At 41.0% G+C, this 26,989-nt stretch overlaps 1 protein-coding gene across 1 annotated transcript in view; it reads right to left on the bottom strand.

The window, feature by feature from the left end:
- TAPT1 (transmembrane anterior posterior transformation 1) overlaps positions 1 to 26,989 on the bottom strand; it is a 56,673-nt gene that overhangs the window by 7,372 nt on the left and 22,312 nt on the right. The window contains exons 3-11 of the mRNA XM_084872103.1: positions 23,627 to 23,745; positions 13,500 to 13,662; positions 10,564 to 10,699; positions 8,783 to 8,880; positions 8,533 to 8,602; positions 6,691 to 6,771; positions 4,968 to 5,077; positions 3,673 to 3,732; positions 3,234 to 3,302 (exon numbers count right to left, since the gene is read on the bottom strand). Coding sequence (XP_084728229.1) covers positions 3,234 to 3,302; positions 3,673 to 3,732; positions 4,968 to 5,077; positions 6,691 to 6,771; positions 8,533 to 8,602; positions 8,783 to 8,880; positions 10,564 to 10,699; positions 13,500 to 13,662; positions 23,627 to 23,745 — 906 coding nt within the window. The remainder of the gene's footprint in view (positions 1 to 3,233; positions 3,303 to 3,672; positions 3,733 to 4,967; positions 5,078 to 6,690; positions 6,772 to 8,532; positions 8,603 to 8,782; positions 8,881 to 10,563; positions 10,700 to 13,499; positions 13,663 to 23,626; positions 23,746 to 26,989) is intronic.

Below are 26,989 nucleotides of genomic sequence, written 5' to 3'. Positions count from 1 at the left end.
AGATCCATTGCGAGGGCATTTCCATTTTTCTTGCTTTTTTTGTGTTTTGTCCTCTGACTCTTTTTAAGAATCCTCAATGACTCTGAGGGATCAGTGAGAGAAAAAAGGAACTTTTTTTTAAAAGAACTAAATACTACTGTGAAATCAGTTATGTAAAGTTTGAAAAATTTGTCTGAAAATTTTCTTTAAGCTATTCAAAATTATATTTTTGGATAGCTGTGGTTAAACAACCATTTTCTTTTTTATCTCACAGAGATAAAGCAGTAAATCTTGGTCCTGGGAAGCCTGCTGAGCAAATGTGGTGGGGTCCATCCTGCAAAACACTCAGCTACTATAGCTTTGGCAGAAAATGTGCCTGTATACAGGCATTCTCCGCTTTTCAAAAGGACCACGTTGGTACTTGTTTTCACTAACCGGAAGAAATCCAAAGGTAATTTTTGCTTTTACTATAAAAAGCATTTGATGTGCAGGGAGCTGACACAGGCACAGCTCACACCCTGAGCAACAAGAGTGGCCACCAAGCTCCCAGGGAACCACATCAGCATCTAAGCATTGGGCCACCACAGCGGAGCCCTGTGTCTGGGAGCATCTGGGCTCTATCTTCACTTTGTGTATCCTGTGTCCTTAGAGGCAGAGGAGCTCAGAAGGGAGTTTACATTAAGTGTAGAAGTGGACATAATTAAGCATTTTGATCATCATGGTGAACAAAATAAACACATAAATTAATGTCAGCTGCTTCTTTGGTTACGCTATTTAGGCCTGAGAGGTTTCATAGAAACACTCTATGTTCAGATAGCAAGGAGACTGTACTAGGGCCTGGGGGGACTGCTTCATGGAAATGGGAAGTTAGGGAGAACAACAGACCTTATCTAATAATGTTAAGTTATTACCATCTAAAAGAGTTTATTAGGGTGCCTTAAAATAAACATCATAAAATACATTTAAATGTATCTTTAAAATTCCGCCAATAAAAGAACAATTGGGAGGACACAGAGGGATGGACTGTCACATGTTCTATAAAGTTTCGTTATGAGAAAGTGACAAAGAAATCCTCATCACTTCCTCTAATGAGGAACAACCTGCTGTTCAAACAGCTGTGATGGAAGCTAATTTGGCTCTAGGATTTTATTATTTTATAAGAAAGTTTTGCCAATGATCACATTCAAGGTTTAAAGGACTTCATTTTTATTTAGTATAATAGAGGCCCGATGCACAAAGATTCATGCAAGAATGGGCCTTCCTTCCCCTGGCTGCTGGCACCACCTTCACTTGGACTGGAGCCGCCTTTCTGCCTTTGCTCCAGCCCAGAGTCACCTTTCCACCTTCCCATGCTGCCCAGAGGCCCAGAGCAGCTGGGGCAGTGAGGAATGCCTGTATCATCGTCATGGCAACAACACAGGCACTCTGTTCTGCGTCTGGCCTCTCAGCTCCTGTGTATGCAAATTAATCTGCCATCTTTCTTGGGTTAATTTGCATACTCACTTCTGATTGGCTGGTGGGTGTTGCAAAGGTATGGTCAATTTGCATCTTTCTCTTTTATTAGTGTAGAATAGCAGGCAACTTTAAGATACATTCATTCAAAGCTTCATTTCCATGAGACTTTCATACATGATTTACTTTTTTGGGGTATGAATTCACTTGAGAACCTATGTTAATAAGTTTGTAAGTAAGCACTGCCTCTCTTAGGCCTTAAAGAACTGATTCCTAAGGCCTCGGTAGGTTCCTCAGAGCTCTGAAACTGGAGGTCTGTGAGAGAAGCCTGCAAACCCTGCCCACTGGATCACTGCATAACCTGCTGCAAAAATGCAGGCTTTCCAGTAGCGTTTGTTAACTATTCAGTAAGCTTAAATCTTTTGGTATAACAGTCATAAAAACTCATTTAAAGAAAAACAAAAACAAACCTTTAAATACCAAATTAAAAAACCCATACTAATCATGAATAGAGTTTTTTGGTAATAAGTTACTTGATAGTTATTATTTAGCAAAGCAGAGCCATATTCAAATATAATCATCTAACCAATCTTTAATAAAAATAATAATCAGTCAGGTAATAATTAGTTTGGCTAACTAGGTTTATCCTCACACTGTATATCATGTTTCTAATTGTAGAAGACTAGTGTAGAGAAATTCAATATTCTATTTTATCAACCTCTTAAATGTTTAACAAATAATTATTTTACTCTTTAGAATCCTCCATTTTCTAAAATTCTAGGAGTTCATTTCCCAAGCAAAAAAAACCCACTATATTACTATACAATAAACTACCTAGATAATTGAAAACATTTAGGATGTGGTTATCTGGAGAGTTGTACTGAAATTTAAATAACATGAACTCTATTGATCATCAACCAGACAAGCTTGTGTAACATACAGCTGGTAAGACCTACAGCTTCTCTCTCCACCTGTTAGGTGACTCCGTGACTCTGCATTAAGCAAGAACTCCAGGTGACCTCTAGCAAAAAGTTGGCTGCCTTTGTTTAGATGTGAGAACAGGTAGCCAATAAGGAATATAATGAAGTACGAGTGCAGCCAGTCAGCCTTCTTAATGAACATTATGGAGCCTGACATGGCCAGTAACTGTTTACAAGGCTGTCCTGAGCAATTCATTCAGATATAAACTTGATGACATTTTTAATGGGTTCAGTAAATTTCAGTGCTATTATTTAAAATACTTATAATTCCCGAAGATAAGACTAGAAAATTTCATTGTTAAAACTTCAGAAAATGAATACAGAATATGCTCCATTTGAACATTTTATAATTTAATCTACTTCATTTGTTTCCAGGTTTTTGCTATAAATGCCACTATAATGTGTAACTTTGCCTATAAATCATTATGTGCCTTTTACAGCTATTTCCTTAGAATAAATTCCTAGAACTGGAATTACTCCATTAAATTGTCAAATTGCCCCTTTCGAGATGCTAGACCAACTTACACTTCATCCAACATATGTTACACTTGCCACACCCACCCCTTCCACCAAGTATTTTCATAAAAAAACTTTGCCAAATGAATAGCAAGAGTATCCTCATTGTTAGAAAAGCCATTTTGTAAAAACAGTTCCTGATATCACTATCTATTGGATGACTCAGATGCCAAAAGGATAACAAATTTCCTCCAAGTCAATTTACCTTTCATTTTTATATCATCCTTTTGAAACAAAGTTATTGAAAATCTGATTAATATTCTATAATGATAGTCATTGAATCATTTAAAAAAAATACAGACTTACTAAAACAGCTAGTGGGAGAGGAATGAACCCCATCCTCCGTGCCACAGAGTCGCTGTAGTCAGTGTATGCCTAGACAGAGAAGAAGGGTTCATGGGACTTAAAGCATGTGTATAAAGCACTATTCACACATCACCAGCACATTCTCTAAACAGGTGAGGTTACGAGGCACCTGGCACCTATTATGTAAGTTAGCAAAATGAAATGGAAATTTAAACGTTCATAAGAAGTTTTAAATACAAAGTTGTATTACTGTTATAAAGCTGCAAAAATCATACTATGTTTATGTTAAGTATTAGTATTATTTTTATTAATTTGTAAAAATTTACTGTCAAGAACAGAAATAAGTTTAAGTTGATGTAGCATTCTCTTTACCAGTATTTCGAGCTAAATTAAACCACTGTCAGTTAATTTCAGATTCTGTCTTTGATACAATACTCACATTTTTCTGTCGACTACTAACAAGGTCAAAGGCAAGGCTGGCTCTATATTCACTGTAGACCTAAAAACAAATAAGATTACAATATTAAGTAATATAGTGTAAATATCTAAAGTGGGAAGACTTATACTTTGCAGATTAATATGTTTAATAATTAACCAGTAAAAAGGTCTTAGTAGCCAAGCAGACATCTGGGTAGTGTTTCTCTATGTTTTCCTACAACAAGAGTAAACAGCTTCACGTCCCCCAACTGTTATGCTCACAAACCTTTTAAAGGCTTCTCTTGAGAGAGATAAACACTAACCCTGGGCTGGGTGGCTCAGTTGGTTGGAGTGTCATCCTATACAACAAAAGGCTGCAGGCTCACTGCCCGGTCGGGGCATATTCAGAAGGCAACTGATCAATGTTTCTCTCTCATATTGATATTTGTCTCTTTCTCTCTCAGTCCCTTCCCCTCTCTCTAAAATCAATGAAGAAAGAATATCCTTGGGTGAGAATTAAATTTAAAAAAAAAAAAAAGGAGAGGTAAATACTCAATGATTATAGTCCTGAGAGTTTAGAGTTTTGGGAATAGTGGCTATTTTATTTATTTATTTATTTATTTATTTATTTATTAATATATTTTATTGATATTTTACAGAGAGGGGGAAGGGAGAGAGATAGAGAGCTAGAAACGTCGATGAGAGAGAAACATCAACCAGCTGCCTCTTGCACACCCTCTACCAGGGATGTGTCCGCAACCAATGTACATGCCCCTGACTGGAATCGAACCTGGAATCTTTCAGTCCGCAGACCGACGCTCTACCACTGAGCCAAACTGGTTTCGGCAAATAGTGGCTATTTTAAATAGTGTAACATATATAATAATTTGGAAATTTTAAATAAACAGTTTAAAAATTAATATTACTATTTACCTAATAATAATGATGCTGACTTCTTAGAAAATAGATGCTGAGTAAGATATAAAATTGAGTTTTGAAAGCCTAATGTTTTAATAAAAACAATGTGATTTTTAAAAGTTTAAGTAAACAGGTGATGACAGATTAACAGTTTATGATGATTTTGATCTCAACTACTAGTCAATTCACACCTCCACCCAAAAGTGTGGAACCAGAATTATGTTTTAGTTTCAGTTGTGTAATAATCTTTAAAAACTTAAAATATAATTCTAACTTTGCAGTAGCAGTACTCTTCTATTATCTTCATAAATGCAATAAATCTAAACTTGTTCTTTTACAACTGTATAATATTAAGTAGAAGTGAACATCAAACACTAAATTGCTTAGGAAAATACATACATCTGCAGTAATGTCGTTGAACTTAGTGATAAAGGCATGTTTTACAATATCCACAGCAATTTCTGATGCAATCACCATACAGACATCTGGAAATAACACCCAGAGATGATCTATAAAGTACAGGGAAAAAAAGACAAACTACTTAATACAAATAGAATCCAATATCACAGGCTATCACAGAAATCCAAAATTCACTGTGCAAAACTGCAATGTTTTCAATAAATGATAGTAAGAGACAGAACTAGCATTCAATAAATTATCAAAGGAGCCATATTTTACCAAGTGAAGGGCTAACTCATTTACAGATGTTTATTCTGCACTTTCCCTGTATCAAGCACTTCTGGGAGGATCCGGTGTGACAGAGCCTCGACCTCCCTGCCTGGAGCCAGCAGGACCACGGGTGGGTGGCTCAGTAAGCAGGCTCATTACAAAGCCCTGATTCCAGAGCTGCCTCGGGGGACAGTAAACAGCTAGTAGGGACATGTGCTGAAGTCAACTGAACAATTTCCTCTCTCCGATCATTGTGATTAAAGATACTGCTCAATCATCTATTTAACTGTCATGCAGATGTAATTTGTCCAATTTGCTCACTTTCACATGTATAAAAATGTCAATTTAGTACCAAGTACTTGATAAAAGCAAAACAAAACTGCAAACAGATAAACCCCTAAGACCTCGAAGAAGGGTATAAGAATGGGACTGGGCAAGAAGAAAGTTAGAGACACTGACAAGCAACTGCGGACCCAGGCAGCTGCAGTGAGGGGCCGAGACACTGGCGCTGGGGCTCCCCTTGCTGACGGGCAGTGCAGAGCAGTCTTAGTGAGTCTGACATCAGGCTAAGGTTGGGGGAATCGGGGACCTGATTTTATGATTTCAACAAGAAAATAACTTCTGGACATAGATCTCATTTTATATCTGTTTCTGATTTTTCACAGGTACCTGAAAACTAGCAATGAATCAAAATAAATTAACAAGAAGTTATTAAATGCCTATAACATGCATGGCACTCAGGTAATAAATAAAATGTAAAGCATGATCTCACTTCTTCAGAACAAAGTTGCACAAAAATGTCTGACATAAGAAAGCACTAAGTTACTTGAGAAACCTAAAAATGTGGATCACTGCCCACCAAGCTCACTGCAGCATTGCCAGACGGTGCTGTAACTGCCTGTCTACTGCTTCTGTAAGCCTGTGAGTCCTAACCTGTGCTACCACTTTTCACATGTGCCACGCAGCAGACAGGCAGTGAGCGTCTGCCAACTGCACGGATGGTGAAAATTCATGGAATCCTGATAACTTGTCAGCCTCAGTTAGAGCTGTATAAACGTAACACTTTATTGCTTTACACTGTATTTCTTTAATTTATCATTATTCAAGATGCTAATAGGCAGTAAACCAAAGACAAAAGTTAGGAAAGAGCAGCAGCTCTTCTGGTGAAGCCTTAAAATGTAAAAATCTGACTGCATTTGGATAACCACGGCTCACCTGGAAGCTGCAGGGCCTACCACCCACGGAGAACACAGCCCTGGAGACACTGTGCCTTTAGGGGCAAGGACTACTGTACAGGCTACGTCTCCCACCCACCAATCCTCTACTGAGACAGGGACTGCTCAGACCCAGAGTGATCAGCTAAAATGCTGCAAAGTTTTCTGCGTACACATGTTATTCCATGTAAAAGAGTAATATCAGAAGCCATGTATTATATTTGTGAAAAGTTACTTACCTGGATTCCAAGAAAACTGTTCCATGTTCCTTAGACACACTATTAGCAAGAGCACATAATTTGTGAATCGCTCTTTAATATCTGAAAAAAATTTTCACATATAAATACAGCTATATTGCATATAAATCATATAATAATAAGTGTATGTATAAAATTATTTCTTTTAGTGAGAACATGAAACTATGTTATATGTAGGTGCCTGTACAATAAACATATTATTTTATATACAGAACTAGAGGCCCGATGCATGAAGATTCGTGTAAGAATCCCCTGGCTGCCAGCACCGTGTTTGCTCCAGTCCAGAGCCATCTTTCTGCCTTTTCTCTAGTGTGGAGCCACTTTTCCACCTTCCCACCCTGTCCAGAGGCCCACAGCGGCTGGGGCAGTGCGAAACGCCTATGTCCTGTCCCACCCCCAGCTGCTTGGTGCCTGTGTACGCAAATTAACCCACCATCTTTGTTGGGTTAATTTGCATACTCACTAATGATTGGATGGTGGATGCCATGAGAGTACGGACAATTTGCATATTTCTCTTCTATTAGTGTAGATGTTGCTACATTGGTAAGCCATTTACTTCTTTCACCAACACAATTCTAGCAAGCAAATTCCAGTTTTCTACAAACTTCAAAAAATATTCAAATCATCAGTCTGCTCAGACTGATTCAGATTCCCCCAATGATTATAGGGACTTACAACTGTTTTCATTTTATAGAAGAGAATTAAAAAATAGAAGCAGAGAGTGAAGTACAGGGCTGGGTAAATGTGAAATCCTTGTATAGCAGAATACTTCCAATTTGTAAATAGTGTGTATACAAGTGCTGACCTGACAAATCCTTTAGCTAATAGAGTGTTAGTATTATGAAAGCATTTCTGAAGATATACGTAGAACTTATGGAGGAGGGGGAACAACAAGGCTTCATATTTATCATGTTACTAAGCTCTCTCATCTTGGTCTGAATGAATTTAATAAAAGCAAATAATTAAATTCTTGCTAAGAGCTAGTTTACACATTTCACTTTGTAAGCTATTTTCTTATTACAGGCTAAGATACTATGTAATCAAGAAATGAAAGAAATCCATGACTGCCATGAGTTGGCACACCCATGTGGGTGTGGGTGGCCAGTGCAATCACTTACTTAAGGCCTGTATGTATCCAACTGTCGTTTCCCTAATATTCTAGTATCTTAGTAATTCTGGGCCTCACCTTGCCACTCAAATGTAGGACCCCCTATAATTTTAATTTCACCTTGGTATCCTTCCAAGTCAATTGTCTTGGCTTCTCTTTTCTTATTTCCACCCTTCCCTGTTACTCTAAGCAAGTGATCTAGACTTTCATTCTACAACTAAACCTCGGTCTCTAAGTGAGCTGGCATTTCCCAGATGTGTATTCCCTAAATGCCTAAACTCTGTTCAGTCAGGGACAATACCTTCTCCAGGATAGCATAGCTTTTAGCCCTTATTTGTGAGGGGCCTGGGCTGTCATAATTCTGCTCTTGGTAGCTTAGTGGCCTTCGCCAAGTCAAATTGCTTTCCCTGTTTCCAGTTTTCACGTGTGTAACATGGATTAATATCATCTGCTGCAAAAAAATTTCTGGATTCATGAGAAGTTTTTGAAAGTATTGATAAGGAGCTATATAAATGTTTGTAATTTCTTATTACTGTAAAGATCCTGAGATTGCAATAAGCAAAATAATAAGCAAACTTGGTAAAGATGTTGAGAGAGTAAGAGAAAGTACAGCTTAAGTAAAAAAAACAATAACACACAGGAAATGTGACACAGAGTTTTAGAATAAACTACAAAATAATATGCATAATCTGCAATTAGAATCTAACTGTACATACCACTATTTGACATTTGAAAAAGATTGTTCTTCTCAAACTTCTTGAAAACACTTCCTTTAATTTCAACAAACTGAAATAGTAAAAGTAAAAGAAAATATTATCTTTATCATTATAACTGTTTTAAAAATGGACATAGTATATATAAACTTCCTGAAGAATAATGTTTAGAAAAAATAATTTATCCGATCTAGAAACTGCTATTAAATTACCCCTTTAACTTCAGAGATGTAAAATAAAACCTCATACTCACATTATTAGACATCATGATAGTGAGCAAGGACTTGTTGTGTGAGTTAAATGCTACGTTGAGAGTCGTTGCTTGAACCATTATAAGAATTGCATGCAAAACTAGCAATAAGTGATGTCAAGGAAAAAATCTTACGTCTGTTTTCATATTATAGTAACAGATAATACTATACAATTTTCAAAGTGAATAATGTGGGAAAAGGTGATTATGTTTTCACGTCAAGTATTACATAAGTCTTTTATTCTTTGTAATTTTTTATTAGGTGATCCAAATTTGACTGGATTACAATGTACGCCACCATACGAAACAAGCAAAAGCAGAAATGAACCATGGTGCACCATTCAAGTGGACTGTGAGTCCTGTTCTTTCTGGTTCTCTGGCATTTGGCTCAATGCTTGGGAAATAGGCCCTTTAAAAAGTTTCTTAGATAAATAGAAATTATGGTAAATACTGAAAGAAGACAATTAGCAATATACATTCTGAATTAAGATAATTTATATTCTAAAACAGAAAAAACACAAAGCAAATATCTAGACACGATCTTTCTCTCTGGCTCTTCTGGGGATGAGGAACATCTTACCTAATAATAGACAAACATGTAAATTGACTGTACCATCTCTATGCCCACAGCCAATCAGAGTCAGTATGCAAATTAGAAGGCCAAACATGGTGGCTCCCCAGCTGCTCCAGGTACAGAGTGACCAGGCAAGGCAGGATACCTGCTTTGAGAGGGAGGGTGGGGGGGGGGATCTACAGGAGTGGAGTGCTGCAGCGAGGACAAAGATGGCAGACTCAAGCCAGAGTCTGCAGCAAAGATGAAGATGGCAGACTCTGGCCGGAGAGAAGGCCTGGGTCCCGGATGCTGGAGGAAAACCGGTGCTGGAAGCCAAGGGAAGGAAGGCCTATTGCACGAATCTCTTCCTGCAATGGGCCTCAAGTAAGACAATAAGAAATGTCTGATAATTAAGATTTTTCTTCACTGTCTTTTTTTGAAGACATCACAAGTTGCAGCATTATATTCATATTACACGTGGAATGGTTTCTTTAAATTAGAACAGTAACTTTTATTCTATTATACTTGGAACAAGTTTTTACTCTATAGAAATCTTCACATTTAAGTCCCTTAACTTTCCAAGTATTAATCCGATTTTTTCAAGTATCAATTTCAGAGAGTATGGAAAAACCATGTGGCACATTCCTGTGATTGAATCTGACTCCACACGGAACGTGCAGGCATTCACATGTGTGTAAATATATATGAACGGGCACACACACACTATTTATATGCAATGAAGCCTTAACTCAAAAAAAAAAATGCTTTAAAAGGGGGGTGAGAGGGGAGAATAAAACCTCCAAAATTCCTCCCAACAAATTTCAAATTTTATACCTAGATAAATATACATTTTAAGCCCAGGTTATAACAAAGAATCCACAGGCTTAAAGAAAGATAACTAAAAAAACTCCATGTAAGTATAGAAAGCTACACAGATATATATATATAAATGTAAAATATGTATAATACTTTTTAGTCAAAAAGCCTTCCATAGAACCTGTTGCATGGAGAACAGAACTGTTAGCAGCGCACAGCAGCGTGCACACCTGAGGCTCTTTAAGCTAACATACAATGACTCATAACTAATTTCTCCAAAAAAAGCAGGTATTTCACACAATGCTCAGGACATACACACACACACACACACACTTTTAAATCAGAGAAACAGCTAACCAAATAAAATGCAGAATACTCATCGACTGCTGGAATGTCTGATACATCAAAAGGATACAGACGTAGAGAACAGCCATGAAAAAGTGAGGAATCACCCCAATGTGAGCTCTTTTTCTTTCTTTGGGCTCTGTTGCTGTCCAATAGAGAGCATCTAATATATCTTGACCAAACGATGAAAACAGACGATCTGCTACCTAAAGAGAAAAAATGATTGAAAGATGTTTCTTGTTATTCCATTCAAACATGTTACTAAAATTCAGAAGCAACTCAAATACGAGAGCTCTGCGTTTATACAAAATAAACACTTAAAGCCCCACTGGGAGGCCAGCTCTAGAAGAGCAGAACCTGTGCACTTAGTATCCACGGCCACATCTTTATTCCCTGGCACAGCAGTGCTCCGAACCTCGTGTTATATGAATGAGATTCTGTCTAATAAGCTATGTTTGTAACAGAACAAAGTCTTACTACATACTGGCAGAAATCAAAGGGAGAGGACACAGCAAAACCATAGTTCCCCTGACTTTAACTCTCTAAATTCAAATTCAGGATTCAAACTTAAATCCTTTAGGACAAACATATCATTTGATCCATTCTATTCATACCTAACATTTGCCAACGACAGGAGCTATAATGTTTGAGATTTATTATATTGGATACTAGAGGCCCAGCACATGAAATTGTGTGTGGGTAGGATCCCTAGGCCTAGCCTGTGATCATGGCCATCTTCTGCCTGCTCACCAGTCCTCAGTCCCACCCCGCCACCGCCTCCCACCTCGGTTTCCCATGGTTCCCTGTTCACGATCCTGCAATAGGAGCCTGCGAGCCCCAGAGGGGAGGGACCTAGAAGTGGTCAATGCACCTCATAGTGACTGGTCGAGCGGTCGTTCTGGTCATTATGCTGTTATGGGTGCTGGGCTTTTATTATATAGAATAATTTGCAGATTTACTTCTAAAAGACATTTTCAGGTACTAGTCTCCATAAATATAGTATGATAAATAAAATGAAATACATAAAAAAAAGATGATCTATCATGAAATGTCACATCCTGAGAGAGGCCTTTCCCAGACATCTGTCTCCTGTGGCTCCCACAGGTGGTAACGCATCGCCCTGGTCTTGTTCATTGCGGCATGCAGCATTTCCTAATACCTCCTGGTTTACTGTCTATCTCCCACCTGTAGAATATAAGCTCCGTAAGACTGGGCTTTGGATCTTCTGGGTCTAAGGTAGTGCTTGGCATCAGGAAATGTCAATTAAATATCTGCCAAGTGAAGGAATGATAGCTACCATTTAGGGAGCTCTCACCACACGACAGCACTGTTGCTAAGCCCTTCCATGTACTGCCTTAGCCCTCACAATTCCCCTGGTATCTCCAATTCAGACGAGAAACTGAGGACTGGAGACATTCAGCCACCAGCAGCGTGGGCAGGGTAAGCGGGAGTGCGGCAGTTTCTCTCTGCACGGGAGCCTGACCCTTCTTATCCGCTAGGGGTAAACCACGCCGACTGCAGTCCACGGAGTGAACAGTAGTAGGACCATTCTGATCAGCAATTCATGGGTCCTTTTTCTTGACCCATTTTATAGTGACAGCAATACCACCTTGCAGAGGGCTTTGTGACTCAGGAGGCACACATCAAGTTGGGGTAGGTAGAAGCCTGGTCCCCTGCAGTCCCTGGAGGAAGGCAGGAACGGAGACCAGTGGGGCTACGGCATGAGGAGCCACTCCAAGAGGGTTTCTTTCTGAGAGGAGGAGGAGGAGGGGGAGCAGGATGGTGCTCTGCTGACAAACTTGTCCCACACCCACCAACTGCATCCTATCCACCAGGCAAAGCAAGTGGAAGCAAGGAGTCAGGAAGTTGGGGGTGGCTGGAAACCATCTCAGTCAATGAGTTTATTTAGCCAGGATGGCCCGAGTGCCACAGCGTCTGTGACAAATTGGGAAGCTCTCAGGCACCATGGCAGTGCAGCCTGAGAGAGCAAGACCAGCAGCCCACATCCCCATCTGCCAGCCCGTTAGGAAAAACCCTTTCCTGCCTCGTTTAAGATAGCAGACCTCACTATGTTCCTAAAAAACACCACAGAAATATGCAATCTGAATCTCAAAATGTATTATATAACATAGGGTAGCTTCTATTTAAAAAAATTATTAAGATTCTGCCTATAAATAAAGCATTTTTTATAACTTTATTATTTTTTTTTATAAATGAAGATTTTCACATGCTGACTGCTCTAAGTTTAACATGAGGTAAGATTGTATAAAAATGTTAAGTACTTAAGAGATTTTGGAAACATATGTTTACTTGCTTGATGTGAAAAATTCAAAGCAATCACACATGTAAATCTATTATAGCACGCATATATATATGACATTTTCTTCTTAATTTTTAAAGTTCTAGCATAAAGACGACATGGGTTTCCAATGAATTTGCAAAACCAATTTCCCTGCGGTATGACAATTCACCTTCTCAAGGGGCACTGACCCAAACCTGCCCAGGCAGCAGGTAGCTCTTCCTTCCTGCACACAGGTCGTGCTTAACCTGCCACGAGTCCCAGGACCAGCAGCACAGTACCATCTAGACTAGGGGTGTCGAACTCAATCAGAGAAGGGGCCAAAATCTAAAATCCAGCCTAAATCGCGGGCCGAATGATTTACTGAACAGTCATAAACTGACAATGTCATAAACTGACAGCGGAGTGCAGTGATGACAAGCGCGGTGCGGGCCACATTGCAAGGCCTGGCCGGCCGGATTTGGCCCACGGGCCTTGTGTTTGACACATGTGATCTAGACAGACAGACAGACAGACAGACTCCCTGGCCTCAACCCCGATCTCCAAGTCAGACTCTGTGTTTTAACAGGCCCCAGGTGACGGGCCAAGCCCTGAGGGCCAGAAGCACCCTCCCTGGAGCCCGCAGGAAAGCGGTCTGTCCGGGACACCTGGGCAGGGGGGCTGGGCAGAGGGGCTGGCTGGCCGGGGAAAACGAGGCCCCTCCTCACCTCGAGCATGTTGTAGATGATGTAGAGCTTGATGACCGACTGCCCCCTGATCAGGTGGTACATCATGGAGTAGTCCACATAGTGCATCATGAAGAAGCAGATGACCAGAATGACACCCTTCAGAATGTCACACACCTGGGCGGGCTGCAGCAAACGCCTGTCCCTGCAACAGAAGAAGCGATACAAGCCCGAGTTTTACTTCCAGGGTCTCAAAACGCAGCATCCTCACTGGACAGACACTGGTAATGAGAATTAGGTTCATCTCCTACATACCTCCAACTACCCAGGAGTGCTATGCAGATAACTGACTACCCGAGAATGCAGTCAGAATAGAAAGTATTGCCAAGTACAGAACACAAAGATATCCAGCCAGAAGTACTCAGAGAAGTGGGCAACCTCCACAGGCGAGCACAGTGGGCAGGCGTCTGTGGATAGACTGCTTTAGTGATGGACTTCCAAGATTATGACACAAGCCTTCACCACACGAGGAAGCCCTGTCCCTGCTGACCAGCCCCTTTCACACACGCCCGCATTCCATGCACACGGGTACCTGGCACTTTTCATGTCACAGCCTAACAGATGTTCCCTTTCGGTTCATAAGGAACTCCTGTTTCTACAACAGGGTAATGTTCCGCTGTGTGGATGACCATACATTGTTTAGTAAATCACTGATGGCTTTCTAGTCTTTAGCAACTGCAAACCGTGACAGAATGCACATGTCATGCTTCATAGATGAAGCAGTTATCTCTAGGTTAAATTCCTAACATTGGAATTTCGAGGTTATGTTCACGTGACAGTCTGACAGACTGCCTGTGCAGGGGCTGCACCAGTTCAACCTCCACTAGAAGCAGACAAGAAGCCAGTGGCCCACATGCACTAGCTCGGTGTCTCCTCAGCTGCTGGGTCTCTCTCTGCATTCCTACTGGGGAAAACCGGCACAGTGCAGTGTCAATGCTAATCTCTCTCGCTGGGACACTCTTACTGTATTGAAGCTACTTGTATTTCCGGTGAATTCTTTCCTCATACCTTTCTCTTGCTGGTTTGCAGAACAGCTCTTATATTACAGAAGTTAGCCCTCTGTGACATGAGTTGAAAACAGTTTTTCCCTAATGACTATGAAGAGAAATCATTCTCACCTCTGAAGTCAGAGGATGAAGGGCTAAACCTAAATTGTGCATGGAAACATCTTACTTCCACACAGAAAAAAAAAATTTAAAAAAATGCTAGGACAAAGGTTTAAAATGTCTTTCATTGAGTTTGAGCTCCTGGATCAGCAGCTTCCTCCACGGCCCCTGCAGGCTCATTGCTCAGACAGGCAGGCTCGGTCTCCTGAGGGCAGCTTTCTGTCCAGGCCATCGCTGTAAAGCCCCGATAGCTTCTTAGAGCCGCAGCACTGCCTCATTCCGCCCGAGGTGAGGACACTGACCCCCAGCCTGGCCCTCCGTGCTCTGACAATACTCGGCATATTCTCTGCAGCGCTTTTCTAACCCTCTCCGCATTCAAGGGTCTCCCTCCAAAGACCCTTGCAGAGTTGAATGAGGGATCTGCGAGTCTTCCTGGGGTACTGGGACTCTGCTATAGAGGTAACGAGGGCGCAGGCCACACCAGCTCAGGAGAGCCTTTCCTGGCAAGTTGTTTCCAGTTCAGAGAGAGAATCTGGACACTGCAAACATCCTGAAAAGAGGCGAGTTCTGTGAAGACGATGGCCAGGAAGGGCTGAAGGGCGGTGGGAACACTGGGCTGCACCCACGGGCCTAACGGGACACGGTCAGAATTGGTCTAAGGCAGAGCAGGCCAGAGGGAAATGATTCCTAGCAGCTGAGGTGTGGGTAAAACTGCTTCAGGATGAAGGTGAGCCATCTGTCGTCTTTCCCGGTCCCTTTCCTCTGCGCTGCTCCCCTCTTCTAGGCAGGCTCTGGCCTTTCCTCCCCACGGACCCAGGCTGAGCTACCTCTCCTACGGCAACATCTAGCCCAGAACACAGACCTCCGCCTGGGCTATTCGGCTACAGAGCTAATCAGTTCTTTGCCTTCACCTCACCAAGATTGAAAATGGAAGAGGGGTTACATCCTCTTTTCTTTTTTAATGTTTTTTTGATTTTTTTTTTTTTTTTTTTTTTTTTTTTTTTTAGAGAGAGAGAGGAAGAGAGAGCAAGAGAGATAGAAATATTAATGGGAGAGAATCAACATGGAGCAGCTGCTTCCTACTGGGGGTTAAGCCCACAACCTGGGCATAACTGGGGATTGAACTGCTGACCTCTTGGTGCATGGGTGCATGCTCAACCACTGAGCCATACCAGCCAGGCACTAACATACTTTTAATTCAAACAATGAGAGGAGACACAGAACACTCTTGGCTCCTGGCCTGTGTGAGGGTCTCCTTGGGTCCGACCAGGGGACAAATGAGGCCTCACCACCCAGCTCCTCCTCAGAGTGTGGCACAGCTGGGCATACGGGGACAATCACAAATCCCTCATAGTCATGGGCCTTTGTATTGATGTTTTATGAATTAAAGAAAATGATAGAAACAAACAGTAGGGCGGTATTAATGAATCTGGATTAATTACGAAAATGATTCTAATAACTAAAAGTATACTGAGAGCTTTTGGCACTAGATTGGCAACTACTAAGTTAAGTAATCGTAGTCAAAGCGATTTTATTTAAGAGATAAAGGGCTATTTCCTGTATATACCTAATTGTATTTCTTTATCAACATTTGCAGCCAAGACTGATGCGTTAGTGTATCTATGAAGAACTATTTTTTTTAAAACATATATTTTATTGATTTTTTACAGAGAGGAGGAAAGAGGGATAGAGAGCCAGAAATGTCCATGAGAGAGAAACATCAACCAGCTGCCTCTTGCACACCCCTTACCGGGGATGTGCCCGCAACCAACGTACATGCCCTTGACCGGAATGGAACCTGAGACCTTTCAGTGCGCAGACCTAGGCTCTACCACTGAGCCAAACCGGTTTCGGCTCTATGAAGAACTATTATATTTAACACAAGTCATTGTTAGAAATTAGTGTGACCAAATAAAGATGATAATAAGTTGAAACTTAAAAAAGTAGCATAAACAGTTTTAAGGAGCTTTACCTTACCTATGAGCAAACCTGGTTGTTAAAGCAACAGAAGAATTGTGGAAACGCCCAGGCTGCAATCCAGTCACTCTATGGCAGGCACCATGCCAGGCTCTGCACTATTTTCACAGTGACTCTACGAAGAGGGCACACCATCACCTGGTTTTAAGACTTGAAGCCGAGGCAGAGTAGGCAGGTGTGCCTGCCGCGGGAAGGCTGGAGGGGGAGGGGAGGAGTGTGATCTGAACCTAAGCAGCCATCTCCAGAGGCATGCTCCACACCACCACCTACCTTTTTAAGAGTTTTCTTTAAAAGAAAATTTAAACTTACAGGAACCAACAACTCAGTAGCTTTATCTTAAGGCATAATTTAATGCTGTGTAATCTATCACTGTGCTGTCATCACATTTAGAAAAACTATTGTACTAAAAAGCAAATACATCTATTTTTGCTCTTCACTTCCAAGAAGAGAACAAACAGGATACAGACAACTGGACCCATGCTTTTCTGAGTTCCCGCTGCTCTGGTGGAAGTCTTCTATCATAACTGGTTGCTACAGAGATGAATCGGATTTTCAAAAGAAGGGAGTATTATTCAAATAAAAAGTAAAAGCAGAACTCTTAAGAAAAAGGGTCTTGTGCCGAAGCCAGTTTGACTCAGTGGTAGAGCGTCAGTCTGCAGACTGAAAGGTCCCGGGTTCAATTCCAGCCAAGGACATGTACATTGGTTACGGGCACATCCCCGGTAGGGGGTGTGCAAGAGGCAGCTGGTCAATGTTTCTTTCTCATCGATGTTTCTAGCTCTCTATCTCTCTCCCTTCCTCTCTGTAAAAAATCAATAAAATAAAATAAACAAATCTAAATAAACTCACATGACACTTAAAAAAAAAAGTCTCGTTTTCATATAAATGTATCTGTAAATGAAAAAGAAAAGCTGCATTAAAAAAACCTGTTTGCATGGTGACATCTTAAATAAAAGACGTCCTAGGCAGTTCACCTGGCTCATAATGGCTGGTGTTTGTTTTCTTCTCTGCCAGGATATTTTTAGATAACACTCTGATAAGCATTTCCAACTCGGAAAGAAGCTTATCAACAGCCCTGCAATCAACTCTAAACTGGCTTTAAACAAGTTTCAGGGCAAAGTTCTTCCTTGTAACGCCTGTTAAACTGTAGTCACTGGCAAATGCTGACAATCCCACAGGAACGCAGAAACAAGTGAGTAAGCTGTTGAGCAGAGTGAAAAACCCACTGATCTAATTTACACGCCGGCTGTGAGCACTGGGAATATTCAACAAGACATTCAACAGAACTTAAATTTTCAAGTTAAACCGCTCTTCCAGAAACCAAATTTCCTCCATGTCTACATGCTATCTTTTACTCATTCAAATACTTCCATTAGACTGGCAGCAGCGCCAACGGAGGCTCCTGCTGCCTCCCCGGGCTCACGGGTAACAGGAGCACAGTGACAGTGACATCGCACACAGGATGGCCACGGGCAGGCTTTCGCCCCTGCTTAGCAGAGGACAGTCTGCTCCCAAGGAAAAACTGGTCTCAGGCAGAAAGAGCAGGACAGGAGGCAACACAAATGAGCAAGAGAAATGGCTGTTGAAACATGCCGAGGTATCACCATGGGACATTGCATTACACAATACGTAGGCTGGGTGTTTCTTTCTCTCTTTCTCTGTTTAAACATTTTAAGCTACATGTGGTATAACAGAAAGAAAAAACTATAAGGCCTATTGAAATGCAAAATATTAAATATAGTTCTCATTTATGGAAGAAAAGTCTCTCTATAATTTTAAAGTTAAATTGGAATAGAGCACTGAAATTAGGATATTTTCTTGATTAGAAAAATAAAAAATTTTAAATCTTAAGTTTTCATGACACATGACAGAATAACTACTAAATGTTTACACTGATTCAAGTTCCCCTTGGGCTTTAAAATAATTTCAAATAAAATTGAAAAAAGCTCTTGGCCTTACAAAGCCATGCTGGCCGTCTGGAGAGACAAAAGGAGCCGCTTATATGGCAGGAAGCAGGCTCAGCTGACTGCTGTGCAGGCTGCTATGAAGTCTGGCCGGAATGTGTCACCAAAGACCATTTTACCGGGTGACTTGCCTGTGTTAGGTGAGATCATGGTGAAATCCTGTGTAAATGGGGACAAAGCTTTACCAGAAAGTACGGCCGGGGAACCACATTTTCTTCAGTGTATGTCCATTCCCAAACGGGTATGTCTGCCTATGCTGGGTTTGTTTTTTTCATTATAATTAATATTTGTTTGCACTGAGGTCAATTTGGCCAAGAGAATAGAAGGAAAAATCAGGGTTTACTCACCACAAGGAGTCCCTGTGACACCACATTCCACTCTATAAAGGAAGTGAAAGTGCTCCTCCCTTGGGTCTGATTCGCGAGAGAGAAAGAGAGAGAGAAGGTTGTAATGTTGCTGCGCTACTGAGAGCGCCATGTGAGGGAACGGGGACAACAACACTGGCACTGCGGAGACTCTAATACACAAACACACTGCTCTCTGAGTCAGCCGTGCCGCTCAGCCCTGGCAGCTGACCACAAACTTGTTTCCCTACACGTGCTCCTGGGGGATATGAAGCCCGGGGCAAAATTAAGGCATATGTGTATATAGAGAAAAATTGTGTGTGTGTGTGTGTGTGTGTGTGTGTGTGTGTGTGTATGAAATCAATTTCAGGGAGAACTGTCTTGAAGGAAGTAGGCATATAGAGAAATCCTCAAGCATTTTAAATTCATACTTCTTCTGGGAGATAAGAGCTTTTCTAAGAGTTGCAAAAGCTAAAAAAAAAAAAAAAAAAAAAAAAAAAAAAAAAAGACTATAGCCTCTTAAAACAGAAGCCTCAAATGAGAGTTATGCCTAAAAACCAGGGTGGAAACAACCAGAAAATGTGCTTACATATTTCACTTGCTAAATAGTCTAGCATTTATTACTTAAAACTACTCTACAGTTATGAAGTCACAAGATTTAGGAGGAAAGAGGGGTCCCAAAAATGCCAGGCAAATTTAAAACACTGATACAACCGGTTATTCTAGATCTTGTAAGTAAATTAGTAAAAATTAGGTTTGATACCTGTCTTAGCATCACAGAATACTTTAACACAAATATTTTAATACTCTATCCAAGAAACACGGATTCCTTATACAATATAATGAATCAAAACTTAATTCTGTTTTCCATGTCCTCATTATTTAACAAATTATCCTAATTCAAGCAGTATCTGGAATGCTTTTCTAAAATGACACTACCTTACCTGGGAGAGAGGGAAGAAATACATAATTGAATCTGCTCTGAGAGAATATGAGTGTTCATTTATTTTAGTCTACAATAATAAAATATGGGGGGGGAGGGGCCAAAGATTTTGCGAGACTGTTCATTCATTAGGATCAGTTTTCAAAGGAGTATTCTTGAGATTACTAAGGAGAGACACAACTTTTATGAAAGCAGTGCATCCTTTGCAGACAACACACACCATTACCAAGCCAAGCTAATCACCTGCCAAAGTCATAAAGTGAGCAGTATCTGAACAGGCAGAAGCTGGCCAAGTGCCCACAATGGAGCACCGTGATGAAGGCCGGGTTTCCATGAGGGCCCTCACCTGCAGAGACCCTGGCCCTTGGTCACAGAGAAAGGCAGAGTCCTTGTCTACTCACTTAGCTGACACAGGAGCAAAAACCCCAACCCCAACCCCCAAACCACAGCAAGGTAGCAGAAGACTTAGAAATAAGTTCAAAGAATGAATTCTACAGCAGGAAATCTGGAGGCTGCCAGCTTTCAAAAGCCTCTCATAAATACTGTCTCACATAGAACTCGGCAAGGGCAGGAGGTGAGGACGCTAATCTTAGATGCGAAAAGGCGGCAATAACGTTTATCCGACTACACGTGTGAGATGGAAGCGAACAGTACTAGACTACAAAGAGTTACTGTTTCCATGTTAGCATGTGGATTCCTTGGACAAATATCCGCCTTTCCCCCTTTGGGGGAATAATTTCAAAGAACTAAGAGACTAGGAAGAGAGTAATTTTTTATTTCCCTTTTTTTTTTTTTTTTACAGAAAGAAGACTGAAATAGAAGAGACAGAAAAAGAAAACAAATAATATAGTCTACTTATTTGCTGATCTCTTTAATTTCTTCTTATCCCTTTGAACAAACAGTCAGATTGAGGGAAAGAGCATGTTTTGCTGGCTGAAAAGGGGAACCTGAGTCAGCTATAGGCAAATGAAATAAGCTGTAATGAGAATAGAGAATGTTAGAAGAAAAGCTGTAAGAATGCAGAATTTGGCTATTTCTTAATAAGTAAAATGTATTCTTATATTCCTAAAATATTTGAAATTTATTAAACTTAACATTAATAATAGCACAGATTATTTTAACATAGCTGAAGTTCTGATGTGTAATTTTAACTTCATTTCACAGATAGCATATATTTATCAGTGACGGCATAAAATGTAATTTTTCAGTTGATCCAAATGGTTCTTGAAATAGCAAGAACTATTTGGCACAGGGAAACTTATTGGAGTCTTAAATGTAGGACGTTATAGTTCGCCCTCTGGTGTCATTTTAGCTATAAAACCTTGACATTAGAACACTTGAATTTTATTTTTAAATGTTATTGAAACTCATTTAGGTTGAGAAGTATAAAGTAATATACAAGCCAATCATCTTTATTTTAAAAACTATCTTAAAATATATAGAAAAGGTTGGCTCCAAGGACTATTGGCCACTCACAACAAAGCAAACGGAAGTAGAGGACTGGAGATTTCCCAGCTCCCTCCTAAACCTCTTTTAGTTTTCAGGACAAACAATGAAAGACTTCTCACAAGCAACCTTGGTATCCTATTTCCCCAAGTGACAGGGACACACAGCAATGACACAGTGTAGATGCCAGTACCACAAAATGTGTCTTCAAATAAGAGCCCTAAAAAGGAAATCCTCAGGAAAACCCCACTGAGTGAACTCCACTGTGTGCTAACAGACCCAAAGAAGAAGAGAGTTTTTAGGTGACAGGTCTTTTCAGTGTTTTACCTCATCATGTCAGCGCCACATGCAACGTATGTCTTGAAAAGCCAGTCACTTAAAAATGGCTAGAACACAAATTTGACTCACATGGTTGATCAAAGAATAACCAAAAAGTAATCTAGCTCAACATGTAGACGTGAAAATCCCTCCATGGCATTAGCTGTTTTATGTCAGGTAGCTTCCCCAGGCTTTATCTGCATGTCCATGGGCCCATCCTTTTATGTCATCACAAGTGAAGATTCAGATTTAGTAATGTCTTATTAGATTTTTTTGTGGACTTCTGAAAAGGTAACTGAAATAATCGTGATTTACTGAGCTCCCAACAGTGATAAAAGAAAATGGTACAGGCAGTTAGGCTTTGTTAATATTAAAGTACCATGCTACAAATGTCTTATAAGAGGTTTGCCAATAGGGCCTCTTAAAAATTCTTCCAAACGTATAAAGGATGTACTTGAATGCCTTAAAGTTGATGGTCAATTCCTAAAAAGATTCTCCCAGCTGATTAACTTGTAATTAACAAAATATGGAACAATTATCTCATTCCAAAGGGGGGGAGGGGATAAGATTACAGAATGGAAATATCACATATAACAATGATGTGATCTTAATTCTTAGAACTGTTTTATTCTGTGCAATTTTTCAAAAAAATTGTATACTTTTCACAATATGATCATCATAACCAATAAATTTTTCCACATATACTGGAAGGGTTTCTTATATGTGTTATTTAGTACTTACTAAATATTAAGTATATGTTCTTTGCTACTTTAAAAGACTGTCTTCCGTGACTTTAGTCTTCCAAAGTATCAACATGTAATTCTGTATGTTGACCAATATTTGTAACTGTTTATATGGTTAAGTTATTAATAATAACTTTATTAATTGTGTATTTTATATATCATGGAATAGACACCTACTTTACAGTTATATTAAACTTTACATATTACTGTCAATCACAGCATTTTAAAACTTTCTCAGAATGAGATGTAGTTAGGAAAGAGATGCTTGTGAGAAATTACCATGGACAGCTATGCTGAGAACTAGATCATACTGTTACAGAGAGTGAATACACAGAGCAGACATATGTTGCCATAACTATACAAAGAAAGAGAACTGTGAAACCCAGGCATCTTCTAACCTCAGGCCCAGTAAAGCATCAGGATTCATGTAAGCTTCACACTTCATCTTACTGTTCCCAGTTTTGATAGAGAAGAAAGGGAAGGAAACTGCTATCTGTTCCAGTCTGCTGTGAACCAGCACCGTTCTGGGGACTCTCTGTGTGCCTCCCAGTCTCTGTGGTGAAAGATGCTGGGCTCTCGATGTCCCCTTTTTACTGATGGGGAAACGGGCTTAGAGAAGCCAAGAGTTGCCCACAACTCAGCAGCTCATCAATGCCGGAGGGCCGCCTGATGCTTCCCACTCTGACAGTGGTCTTCCAGAGCTATCCCCTCTCACAAATCAGAGGGAGTCTCACCTGTAACCGGTCGCTAAGGGTCCCTAAGCCACAAGACAGTTACTCTCAAAAGGGATGGAGGAGGGACCCCTACAGTAACAGCTCAGGAGATTCTGATAGCACCTGGCCCCCAGCTCCCCACCTAGAATCCAGCTCTCACTTTATAGATCTTGCCCAGACAGCCAAGGGACTTCGGGAAAACTGAGGTACAGGGTAAAGGTGCACAGTGGCAGTGAGGTCACTGACTCTCAGGTCCAAGGCCCTTCCTATTCTTCCCACCCACATTCTTAACATTCATTTACTGCCAAAGCAAGGTCAGGTTCAGAATCATTCAGAAAACAAATGTGTGTATACAAAGTACAAATATTACACCAACCTATTATCTAACATTCATTAAAAAGATAAAAAGCATTACTTTATGCATTAAAGACCAAAGTGTGAATGAAAGCATATGAATTATCCCTATTCTGCAAAACTTACCCATGTGATTATTTAGTTTAACAACTATAAATAGTAAAAACAATTTAACACTGGAAATAGTGGTGTTCCACTTACCGTAAGCCATAGCATGGCAGAGTGAAGAGCCTGAACAGTGCCAGGAACACTCTCAACGGGAGCAGGGTGAACACGTACAGAAACGCATCCAGGCACAGGAAGATCCCAAAAAACATGAGCTGGATTTTAAAAGGAGAGAAGGAAACAGAACATAAATAAACATGCTTTAAATATTGTAATTTAAATATTGTAACATGCTTTAAATATTGTAATTGTAGATCAAAATGTAAACAAGGAACTTCAGAACTTTGAAGGAAGTTCATTTCTCATAACTTGACTATGAGAATAACAAATTGATAGTCCTACTTGTGTATATGAGCCATATTTTAATGAAAAACATTTCTCAAAGTGTAAATTTGTACTTCTTCTTTGAGAGCCTTTGGTTTACCACCCACAGAAGTCAATTACTCAAAAGGCAAGTTGCTCTTGACTGTGGCTATGAAAGATCTGATTCAGCTTTCTGAGTACTTCCTCAAACTTTAAAGATATTGCAGATATCTTTTAGATAAAACTTTTTAAAACTGTACCTTTACTCTTTATAAATTTGCTATTTCCTGTTTATCAGAGTGCTTCATGGATGGGAAGGATTGGAATATCCATTGAGCTAAAATATGTAAATTGTTACTAACTTTAACACAATTTTGAGTATATCTGAACTTGCTATATTCAGAAGGCATTATTCTTTACTAGAGGCCTGGTGCATAAAACTTCATGCACTGGAGGGGGGGGGGGGGGGGGGGTCCCTCAGCCCGGCCTGCCCCCTCTCACAGTCCAGGAGTCCTCAGGGGCAAGAGGTGACCCGGCGATCAGGGGAAGGCGACGCCCCCCATCACACCTCTGCTATTGCCACTGCCAGCAACACAAGCCTCGCCAGCCCTGTTACCTGAGCCTCAGGCAGCCCTGGGCGGCTGGGGGACTGAGGGATCTGGGGGACTCCAGAGGCAGGTGCGCGGAGTGGCCGTGCACCTGCCAACCCAGTGGGGCTGAGGAGACTGGGCACTGCCATCTTTGAGGGTGTGACAGTCAATTAGCATATTACCTCCTTATTGGCTGTGGGTGCTGCTATCTTTGAAGGCATGGCAGTCAATTAGCATATTCTCTCCTTATTTGCTATGGGCGCCACCATCTTTGCAACGGCATAAGGATCAATTAGCATATTCCCTCTTTATTAGATAGGATTGGAGGAGGAACTGCTAATGTTTGTATATCTCCCCCTTTCTTTCATACTTCAATCTTTCCTATTTTTTGTAACATTATACCCTTTCACCCATTAAATGTAGGACTATGGTATATTTCATAGAAGGTGGGTGTAGTCTTTTGATGGTGTGGAGAAGTTGTCACACCCAGGTTCTCAAACTCTGTTACTTAAGAGCAGGGACTTCCGCAGGGACTTCCGCATGTCTGACACACAAGCATGATATGCTATACATGCCTTCACACATGATGTTCCGTGTATCCTTAAGTCAATGAACTGCCTACACAACTGTTACCAGTAGAACTGCATCCCCTCTCTGCAAATTCATATGTCGAAGTTTTGCCCCCAGTACCTCACAATGACTGCATTTAAAGTTGGGGGTCTTTAAAGAGGTAGTTAAGTTAAATGAGTTCATAAATAGACCCTAACCCAGTATGACAGGCGCCCTTATTAGAAAGGAAACGTGGACACAGAGACCAACACAGGGTGGGTGACACAAAGACACAGGGAGAAGACGGCTGTCACAGGCCAAGGAGAGAAGCTTCAGAAGAAATGAACCTGTGACGCCTTGACCTCCAGGACTGCACTCCGGAGCCAGCCAGTTGGTGGTACTTTGGTACAGTAGCCCTTGCAAACTATATCACTCTGTTGAACAGGACAATTTTATCAGTATTTTGCAAGATGTCTCAAAAATATATTCCCCATCTATATACATATATACACATTCTTGTGTGTATATGGTATATGTACATATACATACATATATGTGTGTGTGGAGGGGGCTCCTGTCCTCAGTAAGCTTACTCAAGTTTCAGCAGAGACGCCAGCATGTGGGTAACGGACAGGGACCTGATAATAGCGCCGTGGCAGAACTATGGATGCAGGGGACAGCGGAGCCCTGGAGAGAAGACAGCCAGACCAACTTGGGGAGTCTCAGAAAAAGCCCCATAGGAGAGAAGACCCTTTTAACATCTGAGAAGATGAGGAACTACTGCCACATGGAGAGGAGGTGTGGGAGGTGGGCGGATAGGGAGATGGGAAAGGAACTCGCCAGGCTCGGGAGGAAACATGAGCAAAAGCACAGAGAAAGTGATGATGAAGACAACCTTTTCTTGCAGAATCCTAATATATAAAAAGCTAGGGGCCATCAAGACCAAAAACAACCGATGGATGACGGAACAGCAGGCTAAGTGGGGTGACAAGCCCAACAAGGGGGTTAGTGAGGGGTGATCAAATGACTGAACATTTGAGCAGGCTGTGGGGGGTGACAAGGCCAACAGGGGGGTTTGAGAGGGGTGACCAAATGACTGAACAGCAGGCTGTGGGGAGTGACAAGGCCAGCAGGGAGGTTAGTGAGAGGGATATTCCCCGAGGGGTCCCGGATTGGAGAGGGTGCAGGCTGGGCTGAGGGGACCCTCCCTTTCCCCAACCCCCCATGCACGAATTCCTTACCCTGGGTCTCTAGTAAAAGTATAATCACCTTTCTTTGGCTTAGAGGAATTTGCAATAGTATTGTTTATGGTAAACAACAGGATCTAAAATCTAAGGGGCCTTCCCTTCACATATTAAACCAGCCAATAAACTCCGTGGGCCAGCAATCATCTTCTCACACTGCGTGCTGACCTCATAACGGGGAGCTGTCAATACCATAGATCCCACATTAAAGTGGGAGTGAAACAGTGGCTGAGACCTGAAAAACAGCAGCTGGGTGGAAAGAACCCATCCTTGGATGTTGGGATGCACTGTATACAACCAACAGAAACTCCTTTCCCGGTTTAGAAAAGCGGAAAAGTGACCCAAGTACTGTGCTTGTTGTTCGAATGTTACCCTTTCTCATAGGTACAGCATCTTCTTAATTCTTTTTTTTTCTTTTTTTCTTTTTTTTAAAAAATATATTTTATTGATTTTGTACAGAGAGGAAGGGAGAGAGATAGAGAGTTAGAAACATCGATGAGAGAGAGTCATCGATCAGCTGCCTCTTGCACACCCCCTACTGGGGATATGCCCGCAACCAAGGTACATGCCCTTGACCGGAATCGAACCCGGGACCCTTCAGTCCCCAAGCCGACGCTCTATCCATTGAGCCAAACCGGTCTCGGCAAATTCTTTACAAATGAAAATACGATCATTTCCTAAAAAAGTAAGCAAGGCGCAACCCTGAAAGCATT

This window comes from Pipistrellus hanaki (assembly GCF_964339955.1).
Source record: "Pipistrellus hanaki genome assembly, chromosome: 1".
In the NCBI taxonomy this organism is placed as follows: Eukaryota; Metazoa; Chordata; class Mammalia; order Chiroptera; family Vespertilionidae; genus Pipistrellus; species Pipistrellus hanaki.
This window is presented reverse-complemented; position numbering and strand designations above follow the sequence as displayed.